The sequence below is a fragment of the Etheostoma spectabile genome, chromosome 14 (genome assembly GCF_008692095.1).
Source record: "Etheostoma spectabile isolate EspeVRDwgs_2016 chromosome 14, UIUC_Espe_1.0, whole genome shotgun sequence".
Lineage (NCBI taxonomy): Eukaryota > Metazoa > Chordata > Actinopteri > Perciformes > Percidae > Etheostoma > Etheostoma spectabile.
Window position 1 is genome coordinate 21698617 of NC_045746.1, and position 18807 is coordinate 21717423.

General features: G+C 41.2%; 1 protein-coding gene across 3 annotated transcripts in view; it reads right to left on the bottom strand.

The window, feature by feature from the left end:
• khdrbs3 (KH domain containing, RNA binding, signal transduction associated 3) overlaps positions 1-2015 on the bottom strand; it is a 136430-nt gene extending 134415 nt beyond the window's left edge. For 2 of the 3 annotated variants that reach the window (XR_004334934.1, XM_032535297.1), the window contains exon 1: positions 1524-2015. Coding sequence is in view for 1 of the 3 variants with exons in the window: in XM_032535297.1 (XP_032391188.1) it covers positions 1524-1614 (91 nt within the window). In the remaining 2 variants the exon portion in view is untranslated. Of the gene's footprint in view, positions 1-1085; positions 1108-1523 lie in introns of those variants that run through there. The other variant, XM_032535298.1, reaches the window with a different exon arrangement.
• Positions 2016-18807: the final 16792 nt, after the last annotated feature.

The following is an 18807-nucleotide window of genomic DNA, read 5'->3' on the forward strand; positions in this document are numbered from 1 at the left end:
CTATTATACAACCCTACCAAACGCGATTAAAGAAAACAGAATGAAATGAAATTATGTCTCACTTAACAGAGGCCCACTTTGGAAGCATTTGAAGGACCCCTCGTGCTTCCATGTCTGGGAAGCCTCAGCTAGAAGGGACACGGCTGTCTAATTAAATAAGCTTGGTGCAGGAGCTGCATCTAGGGGTCCGATAGAACTAGTTACAGTGGAGCAGGACTAGTTACAGGCTAGTGCTCCCTGTCTGTTACCCTTAAAGCCAACAGTCTGTCTGCAAGACTCGAGACAAAGCCCATGAGTGCATGGTACTTGAAGGACGCACTTGGATTCTATAACAGTGCACTTCCCACATGAGGAGCATCGCAGGGCTGTGACTGAGGAAGAGCAACATTCAGACAGCTTCAAAGCAGAGGGGCTGTGCAGTGTGCATAGGATTAATTAAAGTCTGCTGCTGCTGCTGCTGCTCCATCCGTTCAAAATTCCATTTCGGTCACGTCCACTTCTTCAAAAGAAGGAAACACATGTACATTTGAATAAGTGTGTGATTATTCCCCCCCCCTTGCACCGCGGCTTACACATGTCTTCATGGGATAGAGATGACTGCAGCCTGCAAACTGGGATGCCAGGTGGATTTAGTGTTTAGCTGATGCTTCCATATATCCATATTATATGGGCATCGATATATGAGGCTAGATATCACCTTAAACAAGGGTTGTCTTTTCCTGGTTTTAAAAGTTGCATTACGTTAAGGTGACCTGATTTTCTTTACTTACCAGTTATCAGCTGTTTTATTATTCAACTTTACCCTCTTAGTCATTGTATCCACATCATTGATGATTATGTATCAAAACTCTCATTGTGTAAATATTATGTGAAAGCACCAATGTAGTCAACCCATATTGCCACAATATCGACATTGATGTGTTTGGTCAAAAACATCGTGACGTTTGATTGTTTTTTTTCCCCAGATTGCCCAGCTCTACTTCCGTACCTTTAGAAACTGTGGGCTATAATTTGATGTCATGCCATCTAAAATAAGTGAACTTAATCCCTGTAGGCCTACAAATATTGACTTTGCTATCACTTACATTTTCCCAGCTTTGTGCCCGATGAAAACTTGCAGCGAAATCCTTATTTTGAGGTGCCAGGGGTAAGAATGTCTTCATATATCGGTCTCATGTCCCAAACTCCAATTGAAATGAAAAGTTTGTTAACCTCTGGGCTGAGCAATGAAGCAGGTGCCGTCTTCAGTCAAAGCTGCCCCGTTGTGCTGATCTGCGCACCGCAGAACGGGAGGCTGGCATGCTAACACGGACCTCGCTATTTTAGCGTGACCAAATAGGACATTGTAAGTAGACCCACAAACCTCGTATTTATAACTTGAAGTAGGCGGTGTTGCTGGTGGAGTCATGTAGCCTGCAGCCCAACACCAAGCGTTAAACCTGAACAGTGTGAAATAGACGCGGAACTGTTTTCCCACGGCCAAAGTGTTTACTTCAGTGTTTTGCCACGGACATTTAGCCTACCTTGATCCAGTAGCCGCAAGGAGTGCTGAAAAGACGGGTCCAGCGTGTCCTTCTCTGCCATAAGCTCCGGCAAGTACTTTTCGCTCTCCATCTCGTCCTGGGCTTTTGGGGCTCCAAGTAAACGACTCGAATGTAATTTTAAATACAAAAACAAACCAACAAAACTGCTTAACGTCCGAACGGCTCCAAGTTAGGGCACCGCCGAATATTTCTGTGAAGCAAACTCGCGGGCGATAGTGTCATTCGCGCTCGCGCTACAAGAGCATTTCTTCAGTCCTCGCGGCTCACACACACACACAAACACACACCCACACACATACACACAATACGCGGTTAAATGTGACCGGGAGGTTTTATCCCATCGATGTGTTGTTCAGCCAGCAGAGCCCCGCTACGCATCACAGCCGCTGGTGTGAGGTTGCCTCTCCTCTCCGGGTGGACAGTTCGGTCTCTTTGAAGCTCCCTCGGTTGTATCCAGTGCTGAAATGAGGAAGCGGCATCTATTGGTCGCCGAGTGCGACGTGCAGCCGGTGGAAGGGGGCGGAGCAACACGACGGAGCTGGCCGCGGTACTGAGGCCCGTCATTAGCATAACATTGTCATAAAGTTACCCTGAACAAGGGCGGCAATTCAGAAACACTGAGCTCGGGCAAAGTGCCTGTTTCTGAGAGAAGCCCCCATTTAAAACTAACAAAGCCCGTTTGCCTGGATGTCATGTTAATAATGCACAGATGCAGCAGCTCATCTCAGCTCCATGTCTTCAGACAATAAGACAAGACAATTTGCTTTGGACAAAAAGCTTGAACATATTTGCAGAATTTCACCATTGTCATTATCCACACACGGAACAATTACAGCGCATGTGGTATATGAAAAAAAAATCGACATCATGTAATTTTACACAAAGACCCAGAAACCAACAGCACTCATTCAATACTGGCATACTGGTGAAACATAATTACATATGCAGCATGCGAGCACAATTAAAAACGAAACAAATAAGTAAGTAGAGCTACATTTTTGACAGAGGGAAAAACGTATTATGCACTAATGCAGTGTCTATTTAATATTCTACATTAGTAATGCAGATTCCTAAACCGATTTGTGATTCAAATTGCCAACAAAAGGCAACTGATACACAGTAAACCTGGGGCTTTTTAGGCCCCTATGGCTCTGTTGGCCCCAAACTGTCTATACAGATGCATGTAAATACATTTATTTTAAAATCATGTAAATAAAGGTACACTTCCCGTGGTATTTCCTATCAGTCGGTAGCCTACAGTCACTGGAACATCTCAGGAGGCGACATAATTGCCTCTTCACTCATTTAAGCAATTGATTAGGACTGCATGTGTGACTCCTCAGGTTGCTTTAGGACAACCTGTCAATAGTTCTCAGGGAAATCCATCCACCTTTCTACAGGTCAAGCATGCGCTTCTCCCGGGCGTGTTTATGAATTCATTAAATAAGAACGCTGTTGTTTCCAAAGCACAGCCGCTAGAAAAAGCCGAGCCAACCGGTTTTGGAAGAGACAACAGACAGTGACACTGCATTGTCATTAAAAGACAGCTATCGAGTTAATCCAGACAGCAGATATCGAAAGATACAGCCACAAATCCACTTTATCAGACATCATGAGCCTGGAAACTCACAATGAACGCAAAAGTGACTTTGTAAGGATATGTGTTTAACAGCCAGAAAAAAACAGCATTTGTATACAAGCTTCATATCATTTAGAAAATGTGGATAAAGAATAAGAATTCTGTCAATATTTGTGGAGGATGCTGAGGTAGCCTCAGGTGGGCGGCTATCTGCAGGCAGATCAGCACTGGTTATATAATTGAGATTTCTCTCTTCTGCCATTCTATTTGAAGAACTTGGAGAAAATGTGACCTGGAGGCTAAAACCAAAATGGCTTTATGTATATTTATCAATGCTATATATCCTCCATGAACTTTGGGGTGTTTTTTCTCTTCTTTTCTGGCTTGATATGTGCTCTGGAATAAGGGCTGCAGGCATCAATGATGCGGAATGGAGAAAGCATGTTATTTGTAAAGCTATGAAATGTTTTCATTAATATTTGATTCATAATAAGTGATGCACCTGGTAATATTGTGAGATTGCAGACATTGCAGCCCATGCAGAGAAGACATATTTATTCATATATCTTCATGTCTTAAGCATGTTCCAGACCCCTTGTTTGTGAGTGATTCACCGCAACGAGAAACGCATTATGAATCAGCTTATTTTTTAATCTCTCCCAGAGACCATTAAAAACCGGCTCAAATGCACTAATCTCCTATTAAGGAGAGCGACTTATTTATAGATATGCTTGCCATCTGTTGCGCCCCGTCTCCATGAACAACAGCCTCACATTGTCATTGATGTTGGAATGAAAGTTGCAGGCCTATACGTCTTCCTCAAGACGTGTGTTTGTAAAAGGGAATTTGCTAAGTGATTACAATGCATCAATTGCAATGAAAATAGCCATGCTTCATGGGGCAAATTGTTCTTCTATGAGTCACAGGCAGCCACGAGGGCAGCATCACAGGGCTGTGAGAAATGTCCTGCCGGGTGGGTGTAAAAGAATGAGGAACAGCGGGCTATTACATTGACAAAGTGTTATTTTGATCATTAGAGAACGGCTGCCCCCTTCCTTGCCCCTCAGCCTGTCCCAGCCCACTAAACATGATGTTGACGACCACACAGCTTGTGCAGCGCCCCGGGGTGACATATACCGTACGTACCACCTTTACTATTATGTCTGCACACTTCTGCATTCAATGTTTCTCCCTGTCTTAATAACAAAGATCTAACCAGCACTGCGGGCTTCTTCCCGGGGACTTGATGCCAGGCGTGGAAGATGTATTCAGATCATTTACTTAAGTAAAAGTACTAATACCACACTGTGGTACACACAAGTGAACCTGCATTGAAAATGTTAAGTGAAAAGTATAGATGAGTGTCATCAGAAAATGTGCTTAAAGTATTAAAATGCAGAAAAATCTTCCCAATTTAGAAACTGGAAATGATCCAAACAGTCGTGTGGTTAACGGTCTAATCATGTCAGCTGGACTTGTAGGACTTGTTGATATGTTGTTGGCTGGTTTAATTTATGAGAAAACTACAAGTGTTTTGTGCGCAAACATCTTAATTTGTAAAGTACCTGGCAACTAAAGCTACAATTTTTCTCTTTGAAATGTAGCGGAGTAGAAGTAGAAAGTGACATGAAAAGAAAAGACTTGAGTAAAGTACAAGCACGTCAACATTTGTACTTAAGTACAGCACTTGAGTAAATGTAATTAGTTACATTCCCCACTGCTTGATGCAAAGCCTAATAGATTTCATGGATGATGGAAACACTTCACATCAGCTTTCAATCTTCATAACATCCTGTTTCAGCGAGAGGATGTCATGGGGTTCTTGTCGCCCCAGGAGTAATTATACCTCGGTGTGTCCACAAGTGCTGTGTCACTCGGGTGTCACCGAGAGAAGAAGAACTGGGGTTCTAGGGTGACAAAGCACTTTTGGCACTGCTAAATGGACAGGGTTACAGCGGCAAAACAGGAGCATTTAATACATGTTAAATAAGTGGACTCATAAAAAAAAGCCACGTAAGTGGTTTTTCATATGGGATGTCCATACTACAAAATGGGGAAAGGACCTGAGCTTTCTGGAGGGCTCCTAGGAGGCTTTGTGCTGGGGAGAGATGTGTATGATGATGTCTTTTTTACATATTTGTATTTGGTTTATTTTGTTGATATTTTGTTGAATGGTCTTGAATACTGTAGTTACTGTGTCATCTTTTCTGGATTTTTTGTCTGGGTGGGAGATGACGAAGGTGGTGGTGTGGTTGTAGTAGTGGTGTGATTATATTATGCAAATTGGTTGTTTTGTATGTCGTTCAGAAGAAGAAATAAAATGTTAAAAATGAGAAAACGTTAATCACAAGAAGAAGAAGAAATGAGTGGATTCCTTCCCTCAGCACGTTTGGGTGGTGGCAGAAGGATCGCTGGGAGAGTGGCAACACTGCCTCCTTGTGACCATGACGAATGATTTGAGAAGACAGAAGGAGTTCAAAAGAGATAACCAGGCTTTTACTTTGTTTGTTTTGGAGCCTTTTCATGAATGATGGAACTTGAAAGTTAGAGGATGATTAGCATGAATTATTTCTTGTAAATGGCAACAGCCTTTCTTTATTTATATAGCACCTTATATAGCACCTTTCAGTACACAGAAACCCCAGAGTGCTTTACATTACAATCAGCATGAAGATTAGAACAAAGCATGAGCAGAAATGAGAATACAGCATCAACACAATTAATAAGACAATTCATAAAATCAAACAAAATACAAGTCTCCCCCTACACACACACACACCCACACACTGTAATTTATTAAATGTCTGAGAGAAAATCTCTTTTGAGTGTTTGCTATTGTGATGAACTATTTTAAACAAAATACAAAACATACAACTAGCAACATGAGCAAATACCCCCCCCCCCCCCCCCCCCCCCCCCCCACAAACCCTGTCATCACCACCCACCCAGACAATAATCCAGTATAGATAACACAGTAACTACAATATTTCACAATAAACTACGAACCAAATGAACATAAATGACAACATCATAAGCCCATCATACTTGTCTCTCCCAGCACAGCGCCTCTTAGGAGCCCTCCAGAAAGCTCAGGGGTCTCTTTTATAAACGTGGCGTATGCACAAAACGGGGCTAAAAATGTGCGTACGCCGCTGCCCACGCAAAGATTGTGATTTCTAAAAAACGTACATGACAGGAAAACGTGCCGTCCGCCACGCAAAGTCTTGTTTGCCTATTGGACTTTTGTCTTCAAATTGTATCTCGGGGTGGGGGATATAGTTACATAACAATTACAAATTGTTGTTAATCAAAAGTACTGCGGTGACCCCCCCCGTGCTTAATGCACTTCTACTACCTTTGGACGTAATGCCTTCCGCTTTGCAGCAGTACATGACTGGAATACACTACAGAATACCCTGAAACTTACATCTCTGATCCCAATCTCCACCTTTAAGCAAAACCTCCAAAATTACATTGCTGACTCTTGTTCCTGCTGACAATCATGAATCATATTTATACACACATATTTAAGCTTTTATTCTTTATCTTTTTTCGTTGACTGTCTTTTTTAATTCAGTTGCTTGTTCTATGTGTCATGTGTTTAACTATGTAAAGTTGTACAGTATGTTCCTATTTATTTCTGTAGCCTCTTGGCCAGGTCATGTTTGTAAATGAGAATTGGTTCTCAAACAGTTCACCAGGATAAATAAAGGTTTAATTAAATTAAATTAAATGCTGCATGATGGTACTTCTGGCCCTGCAGGAGGACTAACCCCAAATGGAAGAATCAGGAGAGAAGGAGACTTTAGGAACCATGACCATGACCGGCTAATATGCTGATTTAAATTCCTCAAAGATGTACTCTTGGATCAATGGACTGGAGTGGGTCCGGTAGAGAGGGTAACACGCCGGAACCGTGCCGTCCCGGTCCAAATACAGGGCCTCGCCACTCTCGGGGCAACTGGCTGTTTCCTGAGGGAAATGGCAGACAGCTAAGTGTTTTATGTAAATATTATTATACATAATCTTCAACTTTATCACTAAGGCTTGTTTGGATTTAATATAAAGTTGTGTTAAATCTTATATGTCTGGTATGTACCGAAATTATTCAATTTGCAGCAATTCCAGAGCATCTGAGAAGTTTTTTTGGCTTTTTCTCCACCAGTTGTCATGATTCAGCGTAACTAAAGAACTGCCAGGGTCATTAACGTACTGCTCAGCATTCAAGAGGTGCTCTGCATTGACAATTTATGGTTAAAAATGGCCTTCTACACGGCGAGCTAAGAGGCTGATTCACGTACACACACCTGTGGGTATTCTGCGATTTATAAAAAGGAACAATGCTTACAGATGTGCGTACACAAGGTTTTATAAATCTGATTTCGGCGTAAGTCATTTTTGGCTTTTGGATGTACATACACTTTTAGTAAGGATCCTATGTACAGTTTTATAAATACGACTCCAGGTTCTTTCCCTTTTCCCTTTTTTCTAGAATAGACATCCAATCTGGCAAACCATTTATAGGACTTTTTTTTTAAATGTTGCCACGCTAGCCATCTCACAAGCCCACTCCTAGACTGACGCCCCCCTTTGTTCTTCCGTCCCTGTCTGGTTCTCTGGTCTAGTATGGACCCAGCTTCTTATTTGCTCATCCCTCCCGTTTAGGATTGACCCATCTCCCACTACAAATACTTTACTTCTGAATGTGGAGACAGCTGTGATGGATCTCAGGTCATCGTGGTCAAATGTTGCAGGTTGTGTGCATTCCTGTTGGTAAAAGCAACCTTACAGAGATCCAAACCTCCACCAAAAGCAGACTTAATTGGAGAAAATAGTTTTAATGGGTCACAACGAAATGAGAACATAAACATAAGAGCTCCACAAATACAGAGGAAATTGTTTACATGGCATTGTTTTGCCCTTTTTTTCTTCAGTTACCCTCCGTTTACCCATGTATAAAAGCTTCTACAAACAACATGCACGCTGTCAAAAGGAATTAACGCCAAAGAGCTGTAATGATGCTAAATTACATTTTCTCTTATGCTTTGCAAATGCTTAAAAATCTCTCCAATAACAGTGGAGTGCAACATAATTTCTCCCACAGTAGGGCTGCATGATCAACCAAAATGATAATCACGATTATTTTGATAAATGTTGAGATTACGATTATCACAATTTGTTGATTTTGACCAAAACAAATTTTACAGTCACATATTGTATTCCTAACTGCTTCCTTATGTTAAAGCTGTATATTGTAGGCTACATATATAGACCATCAACACATAATAAATGAAAATTATCTGAAATAAATAGCCCAGAATATAGCTAAAAAAAAATGTATCACTGTGAAAGGTCCTTCACTTGTTTTCAACAAGAGAAGGCGTGCAATGGACGTACTCACAGAGGGACGGCTGACTCATTATGAATGGGTCCAGCAGGCTCCGTCTCACACCATTACTCTACCAACTGAAGTTAGTTTCATTCAATAACCAGCGTTGCCAGCAGAAACACTGGTACAAATACAGGTTTATCTCTTGTGCTTAACAATATACAGCTGTGTTAATAACAATAAAAGTGTGGCACCCTAAAGCCTTGTGAGCTAACAGACACTAACTAGCACCCTAATGCCCTGTGAGCCAACAGATGCTAACTAGCACCCTAGAGCCCTGTGAGCTAACAGACGCTAACTAGCACCCTAGAGCCCTGTGAGCTAACAGACGCTAACTAGCACCCTAGAGCCCTGTGAGCTAACAGACGCAAACTTAGCACCCTAGAGCCCTGTAAGCTAACAGACTCTAACTACCATTGGTCACTGCTGTTGTCTGGAAAAACAACACAGGCGGTACAAAATGTTGCGTTTACTGGTAAACTGGTAAACCTTGTGACCGACTGTCGGTCACCATCTATCTGTATCTGTTGTGTAGTTTTCCTCACGTTACTCTGTCCTCTGCGTTCTATGAACGGAATGACGCATTTAAAATGTCGCTTGATTACGAAAATGTGATCGTGGGGAGCCAAAATCGTGATCGTGATTAAAATTTGATTAAATGTGCAGCTCTATCCCACAGTGTCTCTTGTACTCCAAAGTGAAGTTCTTCTTTCAAGATATTGTTATTCCTTCTCATGCAGGCCTCACAATGCTCCTTCAATCACAAAAGGCACCTTATTGTGGCTACTAAATGGAGCGCTCACATCCATTAAACAGCCATTCAACAGAATTATATTGCCAGGGCCAATCTATCAGGTACATTGATCACGCATCGTCGGCGGTGAAGTGCAGACTCTGGTCTTCTCTCCTGGAAGTGTTGTGCAAAAGAAACCTAATGAGAAACTGTCAGCAGCGCACAGGTAAACAAATCAATGGCACCCAGCAGTGCTCCCAAGGTCGAGCCATGCACACACACACACACACACACAAGCACACACACAACATCAACCCTCTCCTCTAACAAATCTGAGGCTGGAGGCCAATGCATCAACGGTGTAAAGGGTGCTGTCAAGATTTGACTTTTCACAGATAAACAGGGTCAAATGGGATTACTTTCCACTGGCTGGATCATTGCTTTACCTTTTAAAGCAGCAGTTTTGACATTTTGGAAAATATGCTTATTTGCTTTCTTGTCAGGAGTTAGATGTAAAGATTGAGACCACTCTCAAAACAAGATCATGTGTTCATTAAAGAGCTTTAGAGGAGCTGGTAGGCGGATTTTGTTACCTTCAGGTAAGCCGTTTCTCCCCCATTTTTAGTTTTTGTGCCAAGCTAACCGTCTGTTGGCGTTATCGCTTAATGTTCAGCACACAGACCCAAGAATAAATGTAAATGTAAATGTGCTGTATTTATATAGCGCTTTCTAGTCTTAACTACTACTCAAAGCGCTTTTACATCATACAGGAACCATTCACCATTCACACACATTCATACACTGTGGCCGAGGCTGCCGTACAAGGTGCCACCTGCTCATCAGATAAACACTCACACACGTTCACACTCCGATGCGCAGTATCAATCTCATCTAACTTTCCGCAAGAGAGCTAGTAAACATATTTCCAAAATTGTCAAACGGCCCCTTAACATGACTCATGTCTTTGTGTACATAGTTTTGCTTTACCCTCCTCCAAAGCACGCTTAAGGAGGGTCCGGCTACTCCATGTAGCAATGGGGGATAGGAGGAAAACGTGCTCTGGTTGGCTTTTCTTTACATCAATCACAATCGTCATGGGCAGTTCTAAACTCCGCACAGAGCTGCTGCAAAATAGTCGTGCGATAGAAAACTCAGACTGGACAGATAGTCTAGCTAGCTGTGTCCATTTACCATTCAGTTTACCGTGCAAATTTAAAATTCCATCTGCATCTGCATCTGGCAATACCGAAAGTGGAACGTGAAGGTTAGAGACTAGGATGTGTATAACCATGCATTACATGTAAATGTTCACAGAACCCAAATATTCTGTAGTCAACATCCCGCAGGACAATCAGCTGTCTGTATGGGCTTTGTTTGTATTTGTTGATAGGTTGAAAGCTCCAGAAAGGCTAGTAAGTGTACATTGAGACAAATTTTATTCATCTTCTATTTGTTTTGCTACTTTCACATTCAAGTTCATACAGTCATTGGTGTTTGAATGTAGCCTATCAACACATTCTTACAAAAGGCTTCTTAACAATATCGTTCGAAAACTTATGTAGCTCAGCGTAAATTCTTTCAGGAAGACCCGACTCTAAATGAATGCTCTCTTCCTAAATCAAATCAGCTGTTGGAGGAATCACCTTCCAGCTAAACCAATCAGCATCATACAAGAATTTAAAGGGCGAATTACAGAGTCACAACCCTGCTTGAAAATCAGTTTCTCCCTTTGCTATCAGCTGCCATTTCAGGCAAAGAGTGCAACCCCCCCCCCTCCACCTCCAGTCATCTACTCCAGCCGACCCTCCTTTGGTCTGGTCTTCGGGCTCCTTCGTTGTCATCACCGGTGTCTAGATTCCATCGGGAGGTTATGATGGTTCTCTACCTCTATTTACAAACTGTTAGTAGAACAATGGAGTCTTATCTCCAAAGACTTTGTACATTTTGTTGAGCATTACAATAAACTTTTTTGCCTATCTGCAAACATGGGTCTCCTGATTGAAATGCACAACAATTAGTATATCGCCCTGAATAGGCAACGCCGGATGGTCACATGGTGCCCGGCCACATGACAGTTACATTTATTGGTCTTTACACAGTTAGGCACGAGAGGCAACGGCCCTTTAAAGGGCAGTTGCAGTTGAGTTTAGGAACCAAAACCACTAGTTAATATAAAAAAAAACAGATCCTGGTTAGTTTTTTTCCCGGGACACAAACACACCTTTCCTGGGTGAAAGTCTTGTGTTTCCAAAGGGAAACCAACTCCGTTGCCCCGATTTTGTTATGACCCGGCCATCCTCCCACAACAACCTCTTATACTGCAGTCAATGTGGCGTACTGCAAAAAATACATGGAATACATATGAATTCCAGTGCATTACTTTTCATAGTGATATGTACAAATAATTCATGAGAACAGCCTGAGGGTATATGAGTGTACTTTGATGTGAACATGTGTCAAGATGGAAAGTGTTCTCAGTTAGCCTATAGAGAAAATACCCCAAAAATTATTGCAAAGAAAACTAGACTGCACCAGAACAATAAAAAACGATGACAAGTAATACAAAAAAGCACAATCTATAACTGCTAGTGAATTCAGAAATGATACACTGACATGTTCCATTAGGCTTTATGTTGTGGCAGATTATCACACTGCTTGTACAAACGTTGGGTTTTTACTCTTCTAAACTATAGCCAGGACAGGACAGATAATGATAGTCGGTGTAATAAACTGGGGTTTAAACAGACAGATCCTCTCATCTCTAACAGTGTCTACACAGTGATTCAGAGTGCATGTTTGTGTTTGTCTCTAATGTGTACGAGCTTAATAGAGCATCCTGAAGTAGCCCGTGATGTGTGGTGACTAAGTGTGCGCTGAGAGTTATCACATTGCCCTTACATACCAGAGAGAGGCGCAAGGTCAACAGCAGTAATTATTCTGTGGGAAGCGTGTTGGTCTTCAGTGGGTAATTTCATTTCCTGTCATTAGCCACAGCGATTAAACACAAGAACAATGATACCATGATAGCATCAGCAGCCACAACACAGCCCCGGGCTCTTCTCTATATTCCACAATATTCTCTCAATGCCGCTTTGCATGGGTCAACCCTCTTGTTGTGTAACCTGGATCTTTAAAGCCTTTACCTGCGAACCTTAATTAGCAAATGATGATTATAATTAGATATAGAGTTAATATCGTCATGTGCTCAATCCACCCCCATCAATATTTTGACCACTTGGAAGGGCGGCAGCACAACAGGCTGTAAACAACATTAACTTGGTTAACCTGTTAAAAGGTTACCTATTTACACGTTACTAGTTTCATTTCACTTGATTACCACAATAGTGATGTGGCGGCAGTTAATGGGGGTAAAATAATTTTCCCAGTAGCAGTTGCAGTAGATGCGGTGAGCACCCACAACCACCAGGGAGCAGATGGGAGCAGACCAGATAGTAGTTCCTCTGTCGGGAGACTGGGGAACAGATTAATGCCATGAAAGTATTACTATGGAAACGAGTTACAGCACTCTGTTTATTTCTCTTTGTTTTAATGAAGTTTATTTCGAACAACGCACACAAAAAAATCAACAAAAAAATCAACAAATACAAGACACAAAAGTAGTTCACTATGAAGAAAGAAAAAGCAAGAATAAGCCAAATAAATATTCTTATTAATGATCTTGTTGGAAAGGCAGTAGGAGGAGCCAAACTGCATTCAGGTCCTACCCTTTTTAAAATATTCATACCTTTACATCTTTAATTACAAAAATAACCCAGTGTTTTCAATCTGTTGACCAATATGACCACAACCCTATAACAGAAAACGTCAAAATCTCAAAACAGTTTCCGTCCAATCAATGGATCAAGTGACTATTCCATCATTTCCTTAATTAAATAATTTATTTATGTTCTAACTATACATTACAGAGTCCTTATTTTATGCACTATTGTTCGGATGTAACCAAGTGAAAGGCAGTAGCATGTTGCTTTTCAATTTCAATTGTGTTTATAGTATCAATTCATAACAAGAGTTATCTCAAGACAGATAGAGTAGGTCTAGACCACACTCCAGAATTTACAAGGACCCAACAGTTCTAGTAGTTTCCTCCAGAGCAAGCAACAGTGCGACAGTGGCGAGGAAAAACTCTTTTCCACATCTAATTTCATTTAGAATGCAGCTATTTTGATAATTGGTGATCTCAAATTATTTAGTTTGGAGCTGTGGTGATCTGAATGCACCTCACAAACGAGCCAGCACCCTAGCCTTACTTAAAAAGAGAAATATTGACATTGCACTATTCCAGGAGACATATTTTCTACAGACTGATACCGGCTTCTTGGCCAACAGATCCATAATACAATTACATCCTCCTCAACAAGCTCAAAAACAAAAGGAGTGGCCACTGTTGTCAAACGGAATCTTTTGTCCTCTTGGTCAGACAATACAGGCAGAATTGTGATTTCTACAATAGAGCATAGTTTTAGGAAAATTGCACTTGTGTCAGCTTATGCGCCTAATGTTTCTGATGGCATTTTCTTTGGTACGTTCACCAATCAAATGCTGGAGTGAGCGGACTGTTCTTTTGTGGTTGGTGCAGACTAAGTGCTGTGTGGGACCCAAATATTGATCAGTGGAACGCAAAGGTCACTGGGGTTCAGGCTCAATCTACAACTGCTCTTCAGTCATGGGCCAAAAGCTTGGGGCTTATAGATATTGTTTATGTGCAGTTAATCCCACCTGTAAGGATTATTCTTTTTCCTCAGGTCAACCTTTTTCCAGAATAGAATTTCTTTTTGCATCCCCTCAATTATTTAATTCAATTGATCCAAGCGGTGTTACTTCCAATGGCATCGTCTGACCATAAAGGGGTCCTCTGCGTCACCCCCTTAGATCGTCTGTCTCATTGTGCTGCTAGATGGCGTTTTAATACTTCTTTACTAAAAAATGAATCCTACATCTATCACAGTTTTTCAGATACTGAACCCAGTGCAAGACCAGGACAAGGTGGGTGGTGGTAGAAAACAAGGCAATGCCAAATGTGGAGACAAGTGAGTCTGAGTGATGGGAAGGTGGAGACGAGTGTGTGGAAAGATGAGTGCTGGTGAACAGCGGTCTTGGTGGTTCGATGTGGTAGAAGGTACATGTGGCCAGGCAAAGGGTGATAATGCAGACAAAGGAACAGGAATCAGTTCAGCAACAACGCAGCGAACGCTAACTATCAAACAATTAAAGCAGGCCCAACACACTAGGCTAACGACCCCGCAGGGATCGGATGTCAGGTCACAGCTTATATGGTGTAGAGATGATGATCAGGACCAGGTGTGCAGTTGCTGATGAGCCACATGAGAGTGCAGTTCCAGATCATCCTGGGTATCCCCGCCTTGCCCTCGTTGCCCGGCAACAGGAACTGGGTGCGTTCAGGAAAGTCAGACAGGAAAACAAGCTTAAGGAAGTGTGTTCATGACAACATCACTCACTTTGTAGCAGAATTCCAGATATTTTCAGACATTAATGTTGGCTCTGTAGAAGACCCCAGGATATTGTGGGACGTGATAAAAGGTTTTTTTTAGAGGTTAGACTCATTGTTATAAACTAATTTTACTGACCAAAAACCTTTAGAACAATCATTAGTGAAGAAAGAAATAAACAATATTCTGGAAAAATAAAATCTAAATTTCTTATTCATAGAACGAGACAGCGATATTACTCTCAGGGTGCTAGACCTAGTCACTGTCTCGCTTTGAGATTACGGATTACAGATATTCCCGCTACTAAGTCTTCAGATGGTAATATTAGAACTGACCCTGAATTAAATAAATCCTTTCAGACATTTTATTCCAATTTGTATGAATCAGAAGGAGACACGCCTTCAGCGCGTGTAGTGTACAGTACGTCTATGTATGTTGTTATCTAGATCAATGTTTTGTTCAACTGTTTTAATATAAAAAATAAAAAATACCCAAAACAAAAGAAGACTGATGGAGAAAAGTAGTCTGGCTGTCACCAGACCAAGGTCCATCTTTTAAGATGGATCTTGGTCTGGGGAGTCTGCTCTGTATTTTGTCAGCACGAGAGGCGTGATCAACAGGCATCGTTCAAATGACTCTGTACGCAATTGGATGGTCCTTCAACCAATCAGACCAACGATCCGCTCAATGTACTTTGAAGAGCTGGCTGGTAGTAAGGCAAACACATCCTTCTTTTGTAGGAATTGTTCAAGGGTAAGCTTCTGTTCTGTTCTAAGAGAAAACTTGTCTTTGAAATCTTTAAAAACAGCAGCGACAGCGGCGTCAAAGGGTTGCAGCGCTTTGGTGGCCGCCATGTTGAATGAAAGCTGCTTGCTGTCTGTCACTCCCCAATGTGAGTCCACTGCTGATTTGAGTCGCGCATGCTCAGATGTAAAATGATTTACGGCATAAAGTGTCATACCCGATGAGAGTCGAGTCAGACCGGCTCTGGTCGAGTGCAGATGTGAGTTGCGCATGCTCAGATTTAAACAGTTTACAGCATAACATGTCATACTGACATTTGTGAACTTCATGAAATAATAAACCTCCCATTACAAACAATAATAGAAGATGGGAAAGATTTCCAAAACGTTGTAGCTAGCTATGATTGTTTGATTGCTAACGTTAGCTCAAAACACCATTCAACTGACAGCCTTTGTTGTGTTTGATGCTAACTTGTAGCCTGCAGTGAACCAACTTGGTTAAGTAGGTCCATTTTTACTGAATTGACATTTCAGAAGTCTCTCGTTAGCATCTTGTACGCTACTTGTTGCAAAGTGACGCATTCGCGACTCAAATCTGCCCTCGACTCACATCGGGGAGTGACACTGTTGCTTCTCTATCGTCATTGTGTCAACACGCCAATAGCACGCCAGGTGGAGAGGCCAGTTTGTGATTGGTCCCCGCAGATTTGTAACAGAATCAGGATAAAAAAATGTACACGTTTCCAGCCTGAGCTGCAGGGCGAAATCAAATGGGTTTACCCAGTCTAGAAAACCAGTGCAGTGCCCGTTCAGAATATGCCTGTTTAGAAAGGGCCAATTGCTTGGCCTGTTTCAGTATTGCTGCTTGAAGCTTTCTCCAGAACCATTGACCCCAAAATAACTTACAGAAGGACCCCAACACACCGTATAGCCTACTACTCATTTACAAAATATCACGTTTAAAATGTGGAGAAATCACATATATTTGCCTCATGGACTGATGGGGGTGCAGAGGTGTTCATTTCCAAACAGGCTTGGTGGCCAGACGGTTAACGTTGACTTATGGATTTGATTCGCAAAGGTATTTAGCCGACCATATGTAGTGTTATTAGTGTTATAAGTTAGAAGCACACTTGAACAACCCGACCCAGGGTGAGCGTAGAGGGGGAGTCTGAGTGAGCTTACAGCTCATTAATACGACATAGTGTCTCTTGATTGAGTTTCCTCTCAGCAAATTGATCCGAGTGAGTTTAAGATGGGCTTTTATTGTAAAGGGTGGAAATCGTTTTATTGGGTTTCCTCTTAGCGCAATGCTGAGTGAATTTAAAGGTGGACGTTTATTGTGAAGAGTAAAAGCGGAAGAGGCAGCGTTATGGCAGCGCTTTTTTTCCTCAACCTTTTTATTCTCCTTGTTCTTCTTGGTTTATTCACAGTTTAATATCCAACGCTGTCTAAACTGCTCCAAATTCAAAATCCCCATCTTCATTGGATACACAGGAAACCAAGTGTGAAGTATATTGGATGAGCGGTTCATGATATATTTCAAAGACAGTCCACACACACACACACACACACACAGACACACACACACAGACACACACACACAGGCTTTCCATTGTATTAGATAGATGAATCCTACTTGTAATTTTCTCCAAACATTGTCCTAAGTTTATGAACTCAATCGCTAGTTTTAAATCTTCTTTAACCCTCATGTTGTCCTCAGGTCAAATTGACCCGTTGTCCTATATCAATGTTCTTTTTAATTACCCAAAATAACATGATTGATTCTACACAACGCTCTTTGGCAAGTACAAATCTCTACTTTCATTCATTTTGGGGTGTCTTATTCAATTTTATAGCATTTGGAAAACAAATTGAAGTGGTTTTGAAATAGTTTTGAGAAAAAGTTGACATATTCCAGTCTGTAATTATCCATCAACATCCATTCCTTTAATTGTAGTCTAAATAATTCCTAATTTCTGCTTTTCTAACTCAAACATTAGGTATGATTTCTTATAAATGAGGTTTATTGACCATAAATTCCAATAATAAAAAACAAAATAACTGTAAAAGTTAGGTTAGGTAGTGTTAAATGTCCAAAAAAGTGACAAACATTAAAAAAAGGACAAACATGTAAGAAAAACTTAAAAACATTGATAAAAAGCGTCAATATAAATGTTGATTTTTAATTTTGATAGGCAGACAACACGAGGGTTAAAACAGCATGACGTTCATTTTTTTTAAATAATCCATTTAAGTCCCATTTAGTATAAAATAGTAGACAGACGTTGTGTACACATGCAGTAGACAGGGGCAACATTAGCAATAGTGTAGTTTTATTTCTGCACACCTGATGAATGGAAGTCCAAAGTTCACTCCTGTTTTAGCTCTGTTTTGGTCTCCATCAACTCTGCAGGGAAATCCTGTTATGTTGATTTACTTTATCACTGATCAATAACATGACAGTTGTAATTAGACTACAGATACAGGACTGCTACAAACTACAAATTTTTTCTATTTTTGTTATTGCCACTCTTCATTCTAACCCCAACCGGCCCGTCAGACACCGCCTACCAAGAGCCTGGGTCTGACCGAGGTTTCTGCCTAAAAGGAAGTTTTTCCTCGCCACTGTCGCACTGTTGCTTGCTCTGGAGGAAACTACTAGAACTGTTGGGTCCTTGTAAATTCTGGAGTGTGGTCTATCTGTAAAGTGTCTTGAGATAACTCTTGTTATGAATTGATACTATAAATAAAATTGAATTGAAATTGAATTAGATACCGGGCTTCAAAAACCACCTGTCTGTCACGCAGGAAGCGGTCATGTGCTGTAAATTTCCAGCTTGAAATAAAACAAACAACGCTTGTTGTCATACATTGGCAGGGGTCAACGTGGGGGAAACAAAGGGTGAAAGTTGTTGTTGCAGAATGGAACCAACATTGTATGATTTCTGGTTTATTTCTGTGTGTTTTATGGGAGAAGGTGATGTACACAGTAATTTAAAAGGAAAGGAAGATGGGAAATAGGAAGCTGGACTAGTTAGACGCTGGGATGGTAGATCAAAGATGGTGCAAAAAGCAGCAAGAGTCTAGAAAACTCATTTGGGGGAATCAAGATGGCTGTAAGCCAAAATCCTCCCATCTCTCTTCATACCAGACCCACACTGCCTCACCAGCCTTGGCAAAAGCAAGAAAATGACATACAATGGGGGCTAGATGTACCAACAACACAGATTTTTGCCAAGCCAAGTCAAGTCTGAAAAGCCTGAATTGTGAAAAGGTAATTGAAAAAGAATCCATTGTATGGAAAAAGGAAATAGCAAAAGCAATAAAAAAAAAAAAAAGTCACTAGGG